General features: G+C 40.0%; 1 protein-coding gene across 2 annotated transcripts in view; it reads left to right on the plus strand.

The window, feature by feature from the left end:
• The window catches only part of palm3 (paralemmin 3), a 30,342-nt gene extending 22,498 nt beyond the window's left edge, over positions 1-7,844 (plus strand). The window contains exons 4-8 of one of the 2 annotated variants that reach the window (XM_061067480.1): positions 2,592-2,719; positions 3,313-3,379; positions 4,368-4,401; positions 4,975-5,028; positions 6,026-7,844. In XM_061067480.1, the coding sequence (XP_060923463.1) occupies positions 2,592-2,719; positions 3,313-3,379; positions 4,368-4,401; positions 4,975-5,028; positions 6,026-6,942 (1,200 nt within the window). In that variant the 3' untranslated portion in view covers positions 6,943-7,844. The remainder of the gene's footprint in view (positions 1-2,591; positions 2,720-3,312; positions 3,380-4,367; positions 4,402-4,974; positions 5,029-6,025) is intronic. The other variant, XM_061067481.1, reaches the window with a different exon arrangement.
• The last annotated feature ends 10,097 nt before the right edge of the window (positions 7,845-17,941 follow it).

Raw genomic sequence — 17,941 nt, forward strand, 5'->3', positions numbered from 1 at the left:
TCATTAGCTGTGACATTGGCGTTCACCCCTGTGTGTAGATGTAAGGATGTGATAGGAGGGAGCAGCAGCTTACACACAGCTCCTGACCTGCAGGAAGGTTTAGAGGGGGCTGTGTCTCGCTAGCCAAAGGCACAGGGAGGGGAACAGAGTGGGGCTTGTTCTGTGCCGCATGAGAAAACACAGAGATGGTTTTGTGACGTTTTCACTTAAGTAAGTAGTTTCTGGCTAACTGTTGCCAGATTTTGGAAACATGGGACCACAGACCAGAGGGGAGTTAGGGGTTTTCAAATGTTTTCATCTTGCAAGCTTGCAAACAGCAAGTGGCTGTACAGTAAGAGAAAGTCTGAAATTGGTGCTTATATCCTGATAGATTAGAAAAACGATAACCCTGTCAGTTTCACTTGATTAGATTTTCTACAACTTACATTATTTCTGCTCTTCAGTATCCGATTCAGCCTTTTTAGAACAGGCAAGAGGCTCAAGGGCACTGTATAGATGCACATAGGCTAAAAAAAGCAACTGAACCAAGGTCAGCTGGTTGCAACGGAAGTCACCCTGCGGCCTCTGTTATTGGAACTCAAGTATAACACAACTGCTCTGTGATATGTTAGCATGAAAAAGGTTGTTTCCCTCTGGGACAAAGGAAACTGAGCACATTCAGTGGATGGTTCAATATCGACATTGATTTGTCTATACAGTAGTTTTGTAACAAATAACAATGGAAATATATATGTGCGGGGAAATAGTTTGTCTGGCAACTTCAGCTCAAATTATCGTGAATATCGTTCCCACTTTTTTGGTCCTTGGATGTATTTTTTCCTATCTTTAAATATAAATCTTGCTTCAAACTTGACAAAGTTTGCATAAGATATTCTTGCCAGTGTCCTAGAAACAGAGCTGGGAACACACCGTGCTGATTTTTTAAATGAATAAAATTAAAAGTAAATATTATACTATAACCATATTAAGATTTTTCTGTTTTAAAGTTGTGTCCCCAGTGATACCACCAATTAACAAATTATTGAAGTAAACTAATATCCTACAAAGCAATACAAAATCTACAGAGGTTTTTGCAGTTTGAGCTCATATTTGCTGTGTATTAAAACAGTATCACACTTAAAGGAGTCGTGTGTTGTTGTTGCGTGTGTTGCACGTCTCTTTTGAAAACGATGTTCAGTCAACTCGACAAACTACTGAGAATTGTGCACCTGTTTTTGTAAAACTTGAAAGCTCCTGGTTTGGTGTTGTGTCAGGAGGGATTGGTAAGTAGCCCCAGGCAGCTTTCATTCACTGGGTCATGTCTATTTCCTGGAGAGCAGTGGTGGAACAAAAAAAGAAATGAAGTGAATAAAGCATCCGCACGTGCTATAAAATTCAGACTAGCTCTTTCTCTTGGATGACTGAGAGGAAGATGTTTCTGTCTCTCACCTTTTTTAAGTCTCATCCTCCCCTCAAATAACCACATTGAACTTTATGATCCCCACCTCAGAGTCAGAACTCTGTCCTCTTCACTGTTCACTACATCTAACTTCTCTACTCTTTTCAATCCTCACTTTTAGATTTGGCCTTTTCCAAAAATCTCCCACCCTCACTATTTTACTAATGTCTGCATGTATGATGAGTGGTTTGTAGTGATAGTACATATTGAAGGGAAAAAAATATGTAGAAATAAATTAAAAAAGTATATATAGATAAATAAATGAATAGTATAGTTTGCGATGAAAATGCCTATATCTGTGGCTCCTTGTTCCTCTTGTCACTGAGGACATTTCTTTACGCATCTGGCCGTTTGAGATGGTTATTGTTGGTGCATTGAATTAATTTGGCACTTGGCAGTAAGACATTTGGATAACATTACAAATGTCAATATTAGAATGTCTTTGGCGAGATTTGTGTGTATTATATTGCTTTTTTATGTGAAGTATTTTTTTCGGAATTTTAAATAGAGCCTTAATAATGATTTGACAGGCTGATCTTATATTGGCAATATTAGACTTTTTAATAAATTTGCTGCATTGATCGAATCTTCTTTTCATATGTTCACAATACTGCCTCCACTAAAATCAGTGCCAAGGCTATGTGAAGTTTGAAATCATATAAAAATATTATCTGATACATATGTATATACGCCATATTTTGATAAAGCAAATCAAGTTGATGTTGAATGTACAGACCTTTATTCCATTGTGGTAGTGGGTCTTAAGGACAATAATGTATTTCCTGAAAGATCAATGAATAAACCGATAAAATAACCATAATGGTAATAACAGTTCTGTCAGTTTTTGGCTAATCCAGCAAATAAAGTTAACATTTAATATTGCCGATACACACCCTTGCTTGGTATTGCAGTGCTGCTCACAAAGGCCTAGTATTATAGGGATGGAAATCACAGTATGAGTGATATTGTATAGTAAAACGTATGATGGGTAATTTACCAATACAATCCAAAACTGTATATCAGCAAATTTCATTACAATTTATTTGGGGAACACAAGGTAATCCTATTATCACAATACACAACTAATGAATGTTGACTCACTCTCTTCTCTCTCCTGCTTCCTCTTCCTCACCTCCTCTCTCTCTCACTGCAGAGGAAGTCACTCAGGGACCAGTGGCTGAATGAAGGACCTCCCTTGTCCCCAGCGTCCCCGGAGCCCCAGAGCCCTCGCTCCCCTCTGTGGGGCTCCCCCACCCATGAGTCTGAAAATCACATTAACACGTATGGGCAAAGTTTGTTTTTTGTGTGACTGCAAATTAGAGCTAAAAGACAAGGAGACAGTGAAAGTTAGTTAGTTAAAGCAGATAAGCATTGTTTTAATTATATTAGACTCTCTAAATAACGGTTATATATATAATTCATAGTTTCTTTATTCTCTTGCCATTTTTTAACTGCTGTACTTCATGAATACTTTTGGAAAGTTGAGTTTTAATTGTACCAGTGCTGAACTCGGAGGCAGAGAGTGAGAAGCAGAAAAGCCTGCACCCTTGCCAGGCAGTGTGAGACTTTTCTTTATTGCAGTGGACAATGTTGTCCAGTCCCTGCAGACGACGCTCCAAGATCCTTATCTTATTATTGCAACGGTCCACAGCTCTGCCTCACTTTCCCACAGGGCTCCTCGTGCTCTCTGTGCGTGGCTTTTGGGGAAATTTGAACGGGCTGTTTCGGAAAAGGAATTGCCGACAGTGTTGTTTCTTAGATTGGGATGATAAAACAAGGCTATAGCCATAAATCCGGACATTTAAAAGCGCTGTAAACTTAAAGTGCATTGTTAGTTTAGATTTGATATGTGTGTGTGTCTGTGTGTGTGTCAGGTTGCAGTCAAAGAGTCTGCGGTTGGATGAGGAGAACGAGGAGCAGATGGAGGATGCAAGCCAAGCGGTGAGGAACTTGCGCACAGACACACGCCTGCCCACTCACTCTATGGACAGAAAGGTGGTGGAAATATGTGTTAAACAAGCTCTCTCCATCATCTTCCATTAGGCTGACAACTTCCCACAACTTCTGTCGGTGGCTTTTTCCCATGAATAATACATTTCTTTTCCTAATGTACCTTTGATGTAGCACCTCTCGTTAAGTAGATGCACTGCATGAATGTCCACAGCCCTTTTACGTGAACGTTTGAGCTCATAACACTATGAACCTTGGCTTTTGGAGTTTGAGTTCAAATCACCTGTAAACATAAAGAGAGGATTCCATTTTGAATGCTATTACAGGCTATTAACCAGGCAAACTGGGGAAGACTTTGAATTCATTACCTTATATTACAGGATAAGGTAATACATGATTTTAAAAGTAATAATGATGATTATCTGGTGTTTCATGGATCAACTAATGAAGAAAACGATCTGCAGATTAATCGATAACGAACTCATCCTTATATGCAGCCATCATTTTAATGCTATTTCTCACCACCAATAAAACTGAAGAACCTCTAGCACTTGAAGGAACCACATAAAAAATCCAAGAACCCATTCCAGACCTTCTGCAATTGGTGATGACTCTGCATAGAACCACAGAGCCTGTATCGTTTGGGTGGGGTATTTTTCCTAATGACCGAGCAGAAAGTCTTAATCTGTTTTCAGCTAAACTTAACACAGCCATCCGCTATGGTCATCCGGGTTGTTTAAGGTGTTAGACTGAAACTTGTTTAGACACCAACAGGAAGAAGATTTCAGAAATCATAGAATTACAGCATTCTGGGTATTATCTGTCTCTTCAAAGCTTGTGTGATGTTCCAGTAATTGTATTTAATTTGTTGTTTTGTTCTTTCTTCCCTTAAAAACGCACCAGTAGCTCAGCCGGCATAAAAAACTAAACAGCACCACCATTGAACAAATTTAATTCTTCTCCTTTCCTCTTTACCCAGCAGGAGGCAGTGACGGTGGCTGAGGCTGCAGCAGGTAACAGATCAATCTGTTATTACAGATAGTTGCAAGTATTTCAGTGGGCATTTTAGAATCTATCAACACTGCAGTGGTCCGCTGTGAGTATGTTCAGGGAACATGATAAGCACCAACACCCACAGCATCAAATCAACCAGACTTTTTTGAAACACTCACACTGCATTCTATCCAAACATACATTTCAACCTCCTAACACTTCATCGTTTTAAAATCATCTTGTGTCGTGTGAATAAATGCTACATTTCCGGTGAGGACAGAGATTCACATGCAGAACTTGTTAGTCAACAGTTGCACTTCTGATGCTGTTCTTACTTATTACAGCACTATATGTTAATTAGATTAATGAATAATGTTTCCAGTTTAGTTTCATTTGCTGTGAAAATAAGTAGAAAAGGATAATTTTGTTGTTTTCTAATGTTGCATCAGTATTATTCGATATCAAAACACACTCAGGAGTCAATAAAGCCATACAATAATATCTAAATTATAGATACTGGTGCATTTTAGTCAGAACTATCTCCACCGTGTTTTTATTGTCTTCTTAAAACGATAAAATTATGTCTTCCTCAGAAATGGTGCGTGGTGTTGTTGTGAAGAACGGAGAAAATAATGCAACAGCATTTGGTGGGTAATGAGTTGGCATAAAACACACACATTGGTGCGCACAGTTCAAATGTTTATGTCAACCAGTCTTCATCACTCTATCTATATACTTAACATCTTACCCTTAAAAAGCATGTGATCCCCTTTAGATTATTCCATATACATTGTATGTACTGATCTTGATACATTTGCATGATAGAGGAAGGAGTGGCAAGGGCATGCCTACACTTCACAAAAAGTTCATACATGCTGTGATGAATAATTACGCATGTTGAATAAGGCTTTGCATATATATTTATGCTAATCGAACGCAAGTGCATAACTTGCATCTTCAGAGGGCAGCAGGTACATGGACCTGTCAGTGACTATGCTGCTCAAGCTGTTGAACTGGACAAGAGACTAATGAAAATAAAACTAACCCCCTCCATCTGTATTTAAATGATCCAGGGGATTAAATGTTCTCATTGAGACTGTCAAACTCAAATGTATGACAGTTTCAGTCTCTAGTTTAGCTGCATCTCTTTCACTTGTTGATCCAATGATTGACCGTTGAAATTGTTTTAATATTTCACGTCTTGGTTTCATTCAGAAGTGTGTTGAGAGTGGTTTTGCTTTATTTTCTGATTGTTTAACAAAGGCCAGTAATTACATTCTCCTCTGTAGCAAATAGAAATAGTCTCCATGTATTACTACACAGTTTCTGGCCTCTAGTTAAAACAATGTTATCTTATTAGCTTCTGCATCTCAGCAGAGACGAACAACTTTCCCCTGGAATTCATCAGCGTTTATAGACAATAAAAGATTTTTGTTTGCAGCATTACATTACAAAACTTGTCTGTATTGAGCGCTGGCACAGTGGTGGCAAAACAATCTAATTGCAATCAAGTAATGGCGCATTTACACCAACCACAATTAAAAGTTATAATCAGTGTGAATCAGAGTGAAGCCTAAATCTGTACGTTTTCTAATATTTCCTCTTATACTGGGTAATTTTTATCTGATGTGCTTTTCCTTTCAGAAACAAGTGAAGATGAAGTCAAAAGCCCCCGACTGGATGGAGCTGAAGTTGTCTTAACCAATGGTGGAGGAGATTTCAGTTTGGACACTAATCAGAACAGCAACGGACCAGTCGGTGCTGCAGAGGGTGTCGTGAGTATGAAGTCAGAGCCTGCGTTGAGCCTCCTTGTTTCTGAATCGGAGCCTGGTCATGTTCCAAACTTCAATATTAACAAGGAGGACGAAGAAGAAGAAGGAATTCTGGTGATAAGAGCAGAATGTGTGATCATCACTGATGAAGGGGAGGATGCACCAGAGGATGTTAGACCCCAGGAAGATGAGCAGGAAACCCCTCTGCCAGATCAAGAAGGGGAGTCTGTGGAGGAGGCAACGGCTCCAGAAACCTTCACACAACCAGACAAAAGTCAGACATCTGAACCCACTGCAGAGGCACAACCAGACACTGGAGACAGAGATGTGGACGGTGACATCAAGACAAATGAAAACATAAACGGATCTGAATCTGAAGACCCAACATCTGTGCAACTGCAGTCCCCTGCCACATACATAGAGGGCGCTACTGTGGCTTTAGTGCCGGTCTACTCTGAAATGCATCCCTCCACCGTCACACCCAGGGTTGAGGTTGAAGCTGCAGCATTGTCACCAGAGGGAGCCCAAGATCCTGCCACTGCCCGCGGCCAGTTTCAGGAGGTGCCCCTGGCTGATCCCCAGGTGAACCAGAGGACAGAGGCAGGGCAGGGGAAGCAGGAGCAGGAGCCCCTTCTCTCCCAGGTGGCAGCCCCCTACACTCGGGTGGATCCAGCGGCAGCAGCTAACAGCCCAGCCAACTCAGAGACACACAGCCCAACCAGGGCGAGTCAGGGCGAGGAGACGGTAGCACCCAAACGCAAAACCTGCCAGTGCTGCTCCGTCATGTAGACCACCTGCCTGCACATAAAATTCCTCTCTCCCTCTCCAGCCTGCAGGTCGCCCGTCTCTGTGATGTTCAACTCCTAACACACTCCTCTCCCTGTCTCTTTGTTACAATGCACCCACCCTTCTCTTCCCTTCCCTCCACCACCCGCAGCCAACATTCCTTGTAGTTGTCTCAAAACTTCCTCATCCTTACTCTCGAGCCTCCATACTCCAAGAGGAAGTTGGCTCTCTGCGACATGAAGTGAGGAGGCGTAGGAAATGACCTGGACTTGTCAGTGTTTAAGTGCCTTGAGGAGCTCTACATTTGAAATTCTCTTCACACAAGTGTATTTTAATTTCCTCGGTTTGGAGACGAGCCAGCCAAGCAACGCAGCATCCCCAAACCCCTGATTTAGATGCAGATATGCTAAGACTAAAAAATTATTAATTTTAATTGTGTCTGCATGTGAAGTGCATCTGGTATTTTTCATGATCTGCATATGAGATTTAACTGGAAAAGTCCGAAGATCTAGAGAGGTTCAGAGAGGATGCTTTTCTAATTTAATGAGTTTAAAGCTGATTTATTTTATTGTTTTTTTGACCTTTGTATTAGAGACATTTTAATCCAAGTATAGAGCTTGAATATTTTTATTTACTTTGTAATACAGGTTTTGACAATATAGAGACTAATAGTACGGCATTTATCAGCAGCAGGGTGCAACACTGAATATTTGTTGGCCACTGTCAGTTGTAAAAGAGAGATTGTTTTAAAATACCTGAAAGTATGAAAGCTTTTGAACAGGGGGTTGGGAGCTCCTGACACAGCTCTCTGCACGGATGTGTACACTGTATACAGAAAGCTTGTGAAATTGAGAGTGTCTGATTCATGAATGATTTAATGATTAAACTGACACGTGTCATACAAAGCTGGGTGTCTGTCTAACATTTCTACTATTTGTCCTCAAAATCACATTTCATAATCCTCTCTCTTTCTTAGTCCAGGGGAATGAGATCGTCACTGAAGATCTCAGTTTTAAACTTCAGGTTAAAATTTCAATTCAGTTTTATTGTGTTTAAAATAGTTCTTCACCTATATGGTTATAAAAAGTTACCATTTGAATCAAAGTTCTCCAAGCAGATTCAAGCTGAAGACCCTGTTTACTTGTTATGTTTTCACCCCTGTCTGTTTGGTGCAAAGTTTGTTTGTGTGTTTATCAGGATTACACAAAAACTATGATTTTCACAAATCCTGGTGATATGATGCAAATGGGCCAAGAAAGAACCCATACAATTTTGGCATGGATCCAGTCCCATCCCCAAAAACTTGACTTTCTTTAACATTGCATAATAGAGTCTAACCCTTGACTAAAACATGAAGCATATAAGAGGAATTGATACAGTTGCATCTCAATTTAGTGTCCAAATCCTTTGGAAGTTGCATTTCAAGATGATTGCATCAGCGTGGCGTGACTAGACAAATAATATATCTCTTCCCTAAACCACAAAGGTTTCAACAGGTGGATCCTTCTCAGGCCCACCTATCCCATAATTAATTGTGCTTCCCTGACAAACTTTATCAAACGGAAAAAACAGCAGCAAGTGACATGGCCAAAACGTCCACTGCTTAAAATTTGCATTCAATCTGTAAGTTAAAAAAATGAGAAGCATGAAAACTTTGTCGTTCCCATCTGCAGCTCTGTAGACGACAGTGGTCAGGGAGGTCTATGTGGGTAGGAAGGCTGCCTCCTTTGTGGGTTACATGGACCACATCTTTCATAGGAGGCGGCTCCTGAATCGAGAAACAGCAAACAAGTGATCAATCTGATGCAAATCGTTGAATTAAAGGGGACTGTTGGGCCTTGGCGGAGGTATGCGCTCAACTGAGTGACATTTCTTGAGGTCTCCACCAATTCCTTATCTACACCATGCAAGACACCACACAAAATAAAATAATGCCTGTGTACTCTTTACTAACTGCTTACAAATAGCTGTGCAAAAAGATGAGCCTGGTATTCCCTGCACATGTCTCAAAAATCCGTTTTTTCAAGAATATGGCACTTGGGGTCCCAGCAGTGTCCCGGCCACATCCTTTTGTAGTTCATGGTGAACAGCAGGGTCCTGACAAGGGTCAGACCAGAGTATGAATCATTGGGGGGGAGTAAACAGCAGTTTGTCTTGTAATTGTAAAAATACATCCCACAGAGTTCAAATCTTTCAGGGAGTCTTCTCCAACTGTGAGGGGATTTCAGAGAACATTGCAAAGAGGCAGTATAAGACATGAAGTGGAAAGATAGTCATCAAACTGCTCTCAAGAAGAAAGTTATCACTAAGGGTTAGATGCAGCTGGATATTGAAGTATGTCGTGCGATCCATCTCATAGAAACCTGTCTCTGGGTTTACAGATAATCATTATTCATCAGAAAAGATGAGCTTAATATCCAGGTTGAGGTGCTTTTATTCTCCAGAGTATTTTTTCAGAATCACTTAAATGTTTAATTTCTGTGTAATTTACATGGCCAGGTAACTAATCAAGTGTGTCAAGGGGGGAAGGAACCTTTTCTATAATTCTCCACATTGACCTATATTTTACAGCAAATTCATTATATGCAGAAGACAATTATCACAAATTTAGGGATTAAAGTAGTTTCATTCCGTCTTTAGCTCTTTAATCAACCTAGCAATATCTAAACTGATTACTTCTTTACTTCTTATGAACAATATCTATACATATGTTTATATATATACTATATAGGTTTCTCAAGTGTGTTTACTTGGAATGAATCTAAAAGCAGATTGTAGGTTCTGTTGCACCAGGGTAACTTCTGTTTTTGCTCTTGGCAAAAGGTGGAGATTAACATTAAGTCTCAGATTCACAGGTTGCTCTCAAGTGTTTTATCGCCTGCTGTTAACAATGTGTCACAGTCACAGTGAGCTCAAAAAAGAACAACATCCAAAATAAACACTCAGCGAACACATTATCCAAATAATTTGTTCAATGCCTATTTAGTTTGTGTGTGTGCGTGCACGATTACCTTCCACTGGTTGGTGTCGGTAAAGATTTTATTATCAAGCCTTTGAATCAACTCGATTTGTAACACAAGCCAAGGAATCAGACTCGGATGCAGAGAACACTCACGAGACCAGGGTTTGGGTTTCATCGATCATGCACAAAGCATCAGTCCAGATAAGGCAACTAAACAACAGGAGGCAGGGCAAGGCAGATTTCTAGATTCCATAAACGCAAACAAAGGTCCCACACAAGGGAAGAAACACAATACGAATCACTGGAGTGGCTGCAGATGAAGGTAACAACGAACAATGGAATGGACAGACTATATAAAGGGGTCGACTACAGTATAGGCTTTAAGGTTCAGAGTGTAAGACTTATGTGAAAGGGATCTATTGGCAGAAATTGGAAATAAAATAATCCTAGTGATGATTTCACTAGTGTGTTTCATCTAAACTGTACGAATTGTTTTCTTTAGCCCCAGATTATATTTAAATAGTTTTTAATTTACATCGGGAGTGGGTTCTCCCTTTGGAGGACACCATGTTTTTTACAGTCGTCCGAACTAAACACCTTTTGAGGTTTTATGACAATCGAAGGCTACAACAGGTTCTCTTTCATGATCAGGGGAGGGGGGGAGGTGAGGGGCGAAGTGTTGAAATCTGTTATCCCAGCAGAGGGTCACTGTGCTAGTTGCAAAAATGAGTGGAATTGATGTTTGTTTTATTCGGACAATATGTGACTAACCACCAGCCTTGACCATTGAACACCAGTGTAAACAAGGAGTAGTACAAAAACATAAAACCTTTAATTTCACAATCTCAAACCCCCCCGGGTGGGTTGATACAGAAGGTTTCTATATAAAACAGAAATCCTCTTTGCCTGAAACCAGCGTGCAACTGAAACATGACACAAACAACCCAGCAGCAAGACAGCACACGACACAGAGACATGTTGGCTGTGTTAGTCACAGTTCTCTGCTTGATGTCTGTGGGCCACTCCGCTCCTCTGATGTGCAAAGACTTGATCCGGCCTTCGGATCAACTGGATCCCCATCATCTGGAGGGAAGATGGGCCTTAGTCGCTGGCAGTCTGGCCAATAACCGATCTCAGACTATCATGCAAGCAAGAGACAGCCTGTACATTGACTTCAACATTTCCTCTTACACAGAAACCAGCAGTTTAGGTGACCGTTGCTTTCAATTCCACTTCAACGTCTCGATGAAGGACCACATCGTCAGCTTCAAGCAGAAGACCTTAAGCTTTACTGCCGACTTGCTCCACACGTCCTGTCCAGACTGCGTGGTGTTGACCGGCGAGTTCGAAACCCCGTTTTATTCCACAAAGGACTTGTACCTGTTCAGCAGGAGGAGGGGGGTGACGCAGAAGGAGATGGAGGAGTTCGGGGCTCAGGCGGAGTGTCTGAACATGGGTCCGGCTATCGTGATGGATCCGACCGTGAAGCTTTGCCCAAAAAGGCCAGAGTAAAGGTATCAGCTCGAGAGACTCAGGAGCATGATATCTGCGTCCATGGCGAATAATTCATATAAATATACAAAGAGATGTATAAAAAGATATATATATAGCATCAGTGTTTTGAGTGTTGTTGGAAATTGAGATTAAACTGCTCAATAAATGTATATTGAATTAATATTAAAGTCAAGCGATCATTTCTATTGTAAAACTGTTCCAAAAACTGTTATATCTTTATAACAATGCTTGTAGTATGAAGTATTATCACAAAGTCATGTATCTTTTAGTGAATAAAGCAGTAAATATGTTGGACACAATTGGTCTTCAAATGTCTTGTGACTGTCTCAATGACTATTCTCCAGGTTTGTTTTATTAATTCTTTTTTTTTTTTACTCAGATGTTACAATAATACTAACAAATCTCATATCAGTATGCTTTAAATTATGTGCGCATCTGTTTTTAATATTGTTTTGGGGGTGATGACAGAAAATCAACAGAAACAGACAGATGACAAACATTTACATGGAAAACGTAAATCAAAGGAAAGAAGTAAATCAAAATGACAAATAGCTATGTTCAATGGTGCAAACAGAGGCAATGATATACAACATAAATTATTTAATCTTTGGTGTGGAGCTGGGCAAGATCTTATCTTGCAAATGGCTGAACATTTTTAGAGTTGGTCATTCCATTATATGACCAAGACCATGTCAGCCCTCCATACTTGGAACGAGGGGGGAGAGGGTGATTTCCATTCCTTAAAAATGAGCCTTTTGTCCACAGTCATCCCTAGCACCAGGATTGTTGCATAGTTATTATGTGTACAGCTTACGTCTGTAATTCAATCAGACTTTAGAATGTTACTGTTTGTCTTTTGACAGTCACAGAACTGACCGGTGGAGAAGGGACTCTGGCCTCTGTGTTGCAAAACAGGATGTTTATGATCCAACTACTTATTATATATATACAAACTGAGAATAATGTCTTGCAGGAACAACAGCTGTTCATATATTTTAAAGATTCAGATATATGTTTGTTTATGTGTGCCTATGCTGTTGTTCATCAAAGTTCTTCATTTCCAGAACAGTGTCTCAGGCAGCACAGTATAAATAAATAAACATTAATTTAAAACCAGAAAAGAAAGACAGCAATGATTTAATCCAGTTTGAAGTATTTATATCATTCATAGGCCACAATACTGATAATACTGATAAAACATCCCTAACAACCGCTGGTGCTCTGCTGGTGGTTGGCAACTAAACATCAAAGTTGTGCAAAAAAACGTCAAATGTTTAAATATCCATAGTTTTAACAGACAGTTATTTTTAATATTTCAAACCAAAAAAAAATTATGTCTTCTTTGTCAGACCCAGATGTCTATTCGTTACAATAAAACTTCAGAAAATGAACGTTTGCAACTTTTATTCACAGATACATCCACCCTGAATAATTACAGTCTATTAAATATCCCATCACAACTATCCAGAGGTTTAATACAGAAGCATTACAGAGAACAAAGGAAGGGGACAGACGAAATAGGGACTCTGCTCTCTGGTCTTTCCAGATTTGTGAAACTTTCTGGGACAACTATATAAAAGTGTGGTATGCCCCAAAATATTTTATTTAATTACTTTAATAGTAATGTAAGAAATGACAGCAGCACTCAGGTGGAACGTTTGGCACGGGAGCAGTTGCCCCCCGTACTGTTTGTTTGGGGGTAACGTCCGCCCACATGCCAGATGCAGTCTGGATGAGGAACTGAATGGTCCGTGTCTTCATTGCTGCTGCATTCAACCTGTTTTCTACAGGTGAGTAGTGGGTGAGTCACCTACGTTAGCTCCTAAAGCTTCCTATGATCACCACGGGTGTCATTGAGACATGTAGATGTTGTTTTGATTGTCTACTGAGACAAGTTAAAACTTAGAAACTCCGCTGGGCAGTGAGGCGGGGCTACATTCGCCTGTATAGGTGTTTATTTTACCTGCACGTCGTCTTGCAGGCAGAGGCAGGTGTTTACTTTACACAGTGTGTAGTTCAGCTCCGACACACATAGACACTGTAATGAACTTATGCATTGTTATTGTGCCTTATAAGCTAATGTTCAAATAGGTCTATATTGTAAATGTTTATATTTCTTAGTGAGTGACAATGTGTATTAAGAGGTCTGAAGTAAAGAAACACCATAATAAGTGAATGTATGGTTTATGCACTTTAAAATGCTGTTACACTCAGAGAAATGTTTGTATTTCAAATAGAGTTTAATTTGAATAAGAAGCAGTCTGGATGAGGAACTGATCCGTGTCTTCATTGCTGCTGCATTCAACCTGTTTTCTACAGGTTTACTTTGCTACTGTGGTACCAATCTTGGGACCCGTAACAAAAGCAGCCAAATCTCTTCCTGGACCTCATTCTCCCCGGGCACCTTCAAACTAGCCAATATGTGTTTGGTTGCATTTGCCGTCGCGCTCCTCTGCTTGGTGTCGGTGAGCCGCTCATCTCCTGTGGCCTGTGAAGACCTGCTCCGGCCCTTGGATCGACTGGACCTTCATCACTTGGAGGGGCAGTGGGCTGTAGTTGCCGCCAGTCTGAGTCATCTGCCCGACCTGGAGCAGTTCAAACAAAGAGAAAGTGCTGCTGTGACCTACTCCAGGAACCACAGTGACAGCAACATCTCCTACACTCGCAACATCCTTGTAGAGAACAGGTGCTTGTATGCTACCTTCAACATCTCCCTACAAGGCAGCGGCTTCACCTTCGATGGGACACCTCAGACTAACCTCTCCGCACACTTCGTCCGGACCTGTCGGGACTGCACGCTGATGCGTATTGATCTGCCTTTGGGGAAGAAGACAAAGTTGTACCTGTTCAGCAGGAGGCGGGAAATCGGGCAACAGGAGATGGAGGAGTTCAGAGCTCAGGTGCAGTGTCTGAACATGCCTCCACCTGTGGTCATGGATCCTGAGAAGGAGCTTTGTCCATTAGAGACGACAGCAGCCCAGAGTGAAAACTGAATTTAACACAAAAAGAGATTGTGTATTTAAAATCATTACACTTTTTTTATTTCTTGCTTTTCAACCTGATCTATAGCTACAAATAAAAACATTGTAAACATTCAACTTTTTGAAAACAGTTTGATTTTCAGTTCTTTTGATGATTTAAATTTTGACTTTCTCCTAGTGTGTCTTTCTAATCACCAACCCAGAGCAGTTCTTCCCTACGGTTGACTGATAATAGGTGCAGGCCACAGCAACGACAAACCATTGCAGAAATAGGTCTGAATATGTGAGACTGTTTGAAAAGGAAAACCCTTGTAGTGTCCGGAATGTGCCAAACCAGCATGGGAATAAAACACAAACTTACAGTTCACACTTGGTTTAACAAATATATACTTTTTAAATACCAATATCAAGAGCATATTTTATTCAAAATCAATGAAAATCCCATACACTCACAAGGAAAATTGGCCTTAACAGGTGACTTTGTGTATTTCAGTGATTTGATTAAATAAATGATGTATTCAATGTATATTTTAGTATACGTTTAACTTTTAAAACGTTTTATTCAGAAAACACTTCTTTAAAAGTGACTAATTACATTGAACTTAGCTAATAAAGTTATGTGGAACATTAATGTGTAATTGAGACATAAATTCAACATTTTAGGCCCCGGTTTTTGAATTTAGATTCTCAATCTTGTATGACATGTCACCTAATGGAAGCTACAGACTTTCAGGTTTGTGGTGTCACTGGTGTCCCTGAACCTCTCTGAACAATATATTCTCAGAGTGCCACAAGATGCTTTCACCTCTTTACACTGGTCAACAGCTGTAATAAGGTTTTTAAACTGGTCACCAATGACCAGGTGGGTTTGAAAAGTTACGTAGGTCTTTACACACAGCATTTTCACTTTATATATTGTTTATATTTATATTAAAAACCCTCCCTTCATATTTGGACTGTTAGATTTTCACAGCGTTGTTTGTTGAAGTTGATCGCCGGACGCAGTAAACAAAGAGAAGATGGGATTTGGTCTCTTTATTTTATAATTATTTTCTCGAGCTACCTAAAATACCATGAAAGTTTTTTCTCCTGCCAGTTACATATCCTGAGTCAATATTAATTACGACTGATCAGTGGGCATCATGTGTTTTCACTACTAAAAGAGAGCCAAAAGCTGTTAATAATAAACTGTCAACAAAAACTGTCCTTCATTTCACAATCAGAGAATCCACAGGAGGAAACTTTGCTCTTTGTATTTGCAGTGTTGTGAAACTGGAGGTCCTAAAGTTACTATAAAACCAGACCAATTTTTTATACAATCGACTGTTTCATAATCCAGAGACATGTTTGCTCTTTGTGTCTTAGCTGTCTTCTGCTTGGTGACTGTGAGTCGCTCAGCTCCCTTGGCCTGTGAGAGACTGGTCCGGCCTTTGGATCGATTGGATGGCGATCATTTGGCGGGAAGCTGGATCATGGTCGCGGCCGGTCTGAGTGACCCAGCACACGTGGAGCACTTCAAGACTAGAGACAGCGCCGTCATTACCTTCGCCAATTCCAGCGATTCCTCCAAACTCTCCTTCAGGCGCGCCTTCAATTGCGGCGGCAACTGTCGATACCTGCAGTCCAACATCTCGCTGGTAGGCAGCAGCTTCGCCCTCAATAATGTGACCTTCACCGTGACCTTCCTCTTCACTTCCTGTCCCGACTGTCTGGCGATGCACTTTGACAACCAGGCGAGCAAGGTGCAGCGGTTGTACCTGTTCAGCAGGAGGAGGGAGGTGGAGCCGAGGGAGATGGAGGAGCTCCAGGACCAGTCGCGGTGTCTGACCATGATTCCACCTGTTGTCATGGATCCCACCAAAGAGCTCTGTCTGAATGGGACGAGACAACAGAGGGACACGAGGACTCAGACTCTCTCGTGATATGTGGTCACTGTCAGAGGAGGATGTGTGGCTAAACTGCTGTTGTTCCTTTTTACTAAGTGTGACTTCACTTTTGTCTTGAATAAAAGTTTGTCTTCCTGAAACAGCATTATAATGGCTTGACTGGATTTCTTCAAGGATTCTCTAGTATATTGTCAAATAAACACGATAACAATTTCCTATTCACCAACAAGAAGTCATTGTAATATCTTTAAATTAAGATGTATTAATAAGTAATCGAGGGTTCCTATTTTAGTTGTGCAACTGCCTTCTAGAATAGTATTAACGAATGTATAATATGGGGTGACTGGATTTCACTAGATTAGCTGATTGTCATTTGCTCCCTCTATCTTTTTGCAGATTCAGCAGTTCAGTTTATTTTTTTCCATTTGGCACATCAATAAGTGAAACACCTTCAAATACAAAGCAGAAAAAATATAACTATATGTATACATATGGTATCACGAAAAATGTGAAATGTAGCATAACGATATTTGTATATGTATTTTGAACAGTACACACTTTGATCAAATAGTATTATATTGGTATAGGTCATTTTATTTTAACATTTTATAATTTGTTTAAAACAGTAATATAAAGTTATGTAGACTCTTTAACAATATTTTCCTTTACTTATACTTTTGTCATTTACCGTGTCACTCAATACATGACCAAAGAAGTTAACCAGATGCAGTGATGATAATATTGATAAAATAGATAATGTCGAAAAGTCAGTCGTTTGGTTTATTCATGTTTCATATTTCTGTTAAGAAAATCACCAGCCAAAGGTTTTCAAATGTGCGTAAATACTTTCATAACTCGAGAATAGCTCAGAGTGGTGAAATACACTTGTGTGTTTTTAAACCCGTGCATTTTTAAACCATATTACCTTGAGTTACCAAGTGTCTCATGACGGCAGTACGGCAAAGAGCATCTTTAAACCATTATTTTGTATATCTTTGTTTTGCTATAATGGATATTATTAATACAACATGTATTAAGTCGGCTGTTAATACTGATAATAACATATATTTTGGTTACAGGGTTGATTTACTCACTGAGCAGAAGGAAAAACACAGACACAGCTTAGTAGATTTTTGTTTAAACGTTAAACTCAAAAACAAAATGACTAAAACAAGTGAAGCAAAAGCAAATAGAGTCACAGTCTCTGACTTCACAGTCACAGAATAAACAGGTGGAAACGGGACGTCCTGCTCTCTGGTGTTTTCAGTTCAGAGTACGAGTTCAGGTTTAGTCATCCAACATGTTGCAAGAGAGCAAGTATCCCTGTCACTGAAAACACTCAGTGGACACGTGGAAAATATTTCTTTAAGTAGCAGAGAAGAAGTATTTGATCAAAGTGATAAAGTTGCAGTTTGCATTCTCACATAATAATAATAATATAAATTTGACCAAAAATAAATCATGCAGTGACATAACCACACAACCCTCCGCTCCTGCTGCACTCAAAATACATCTTTTCACAAATCCATTCTCATCAGTACTTGCCCCGTTTTTTAATTTTTGGGGTTTTAAATACGTATCTGCAAACATCTTTAATGAACACTCATATTTTCATTTGACACGAGGAGGAACAGAGAGTCTTTGAATGTTTGTTGCCT

Source organism: Limanda limanda, chromosome 2, assembly GCF_963576545.1.
Source record: "Limanda limanda chromosome 2, fLimLim1.1, whole genome shotgun sequence".
NCBI classification, from domain to species: Eukaryota; Metazoa; Chordata; class Actinopteri; order Pleuronectiformes; family Pleuronectidae; genus Limanda; species Limanda limanda.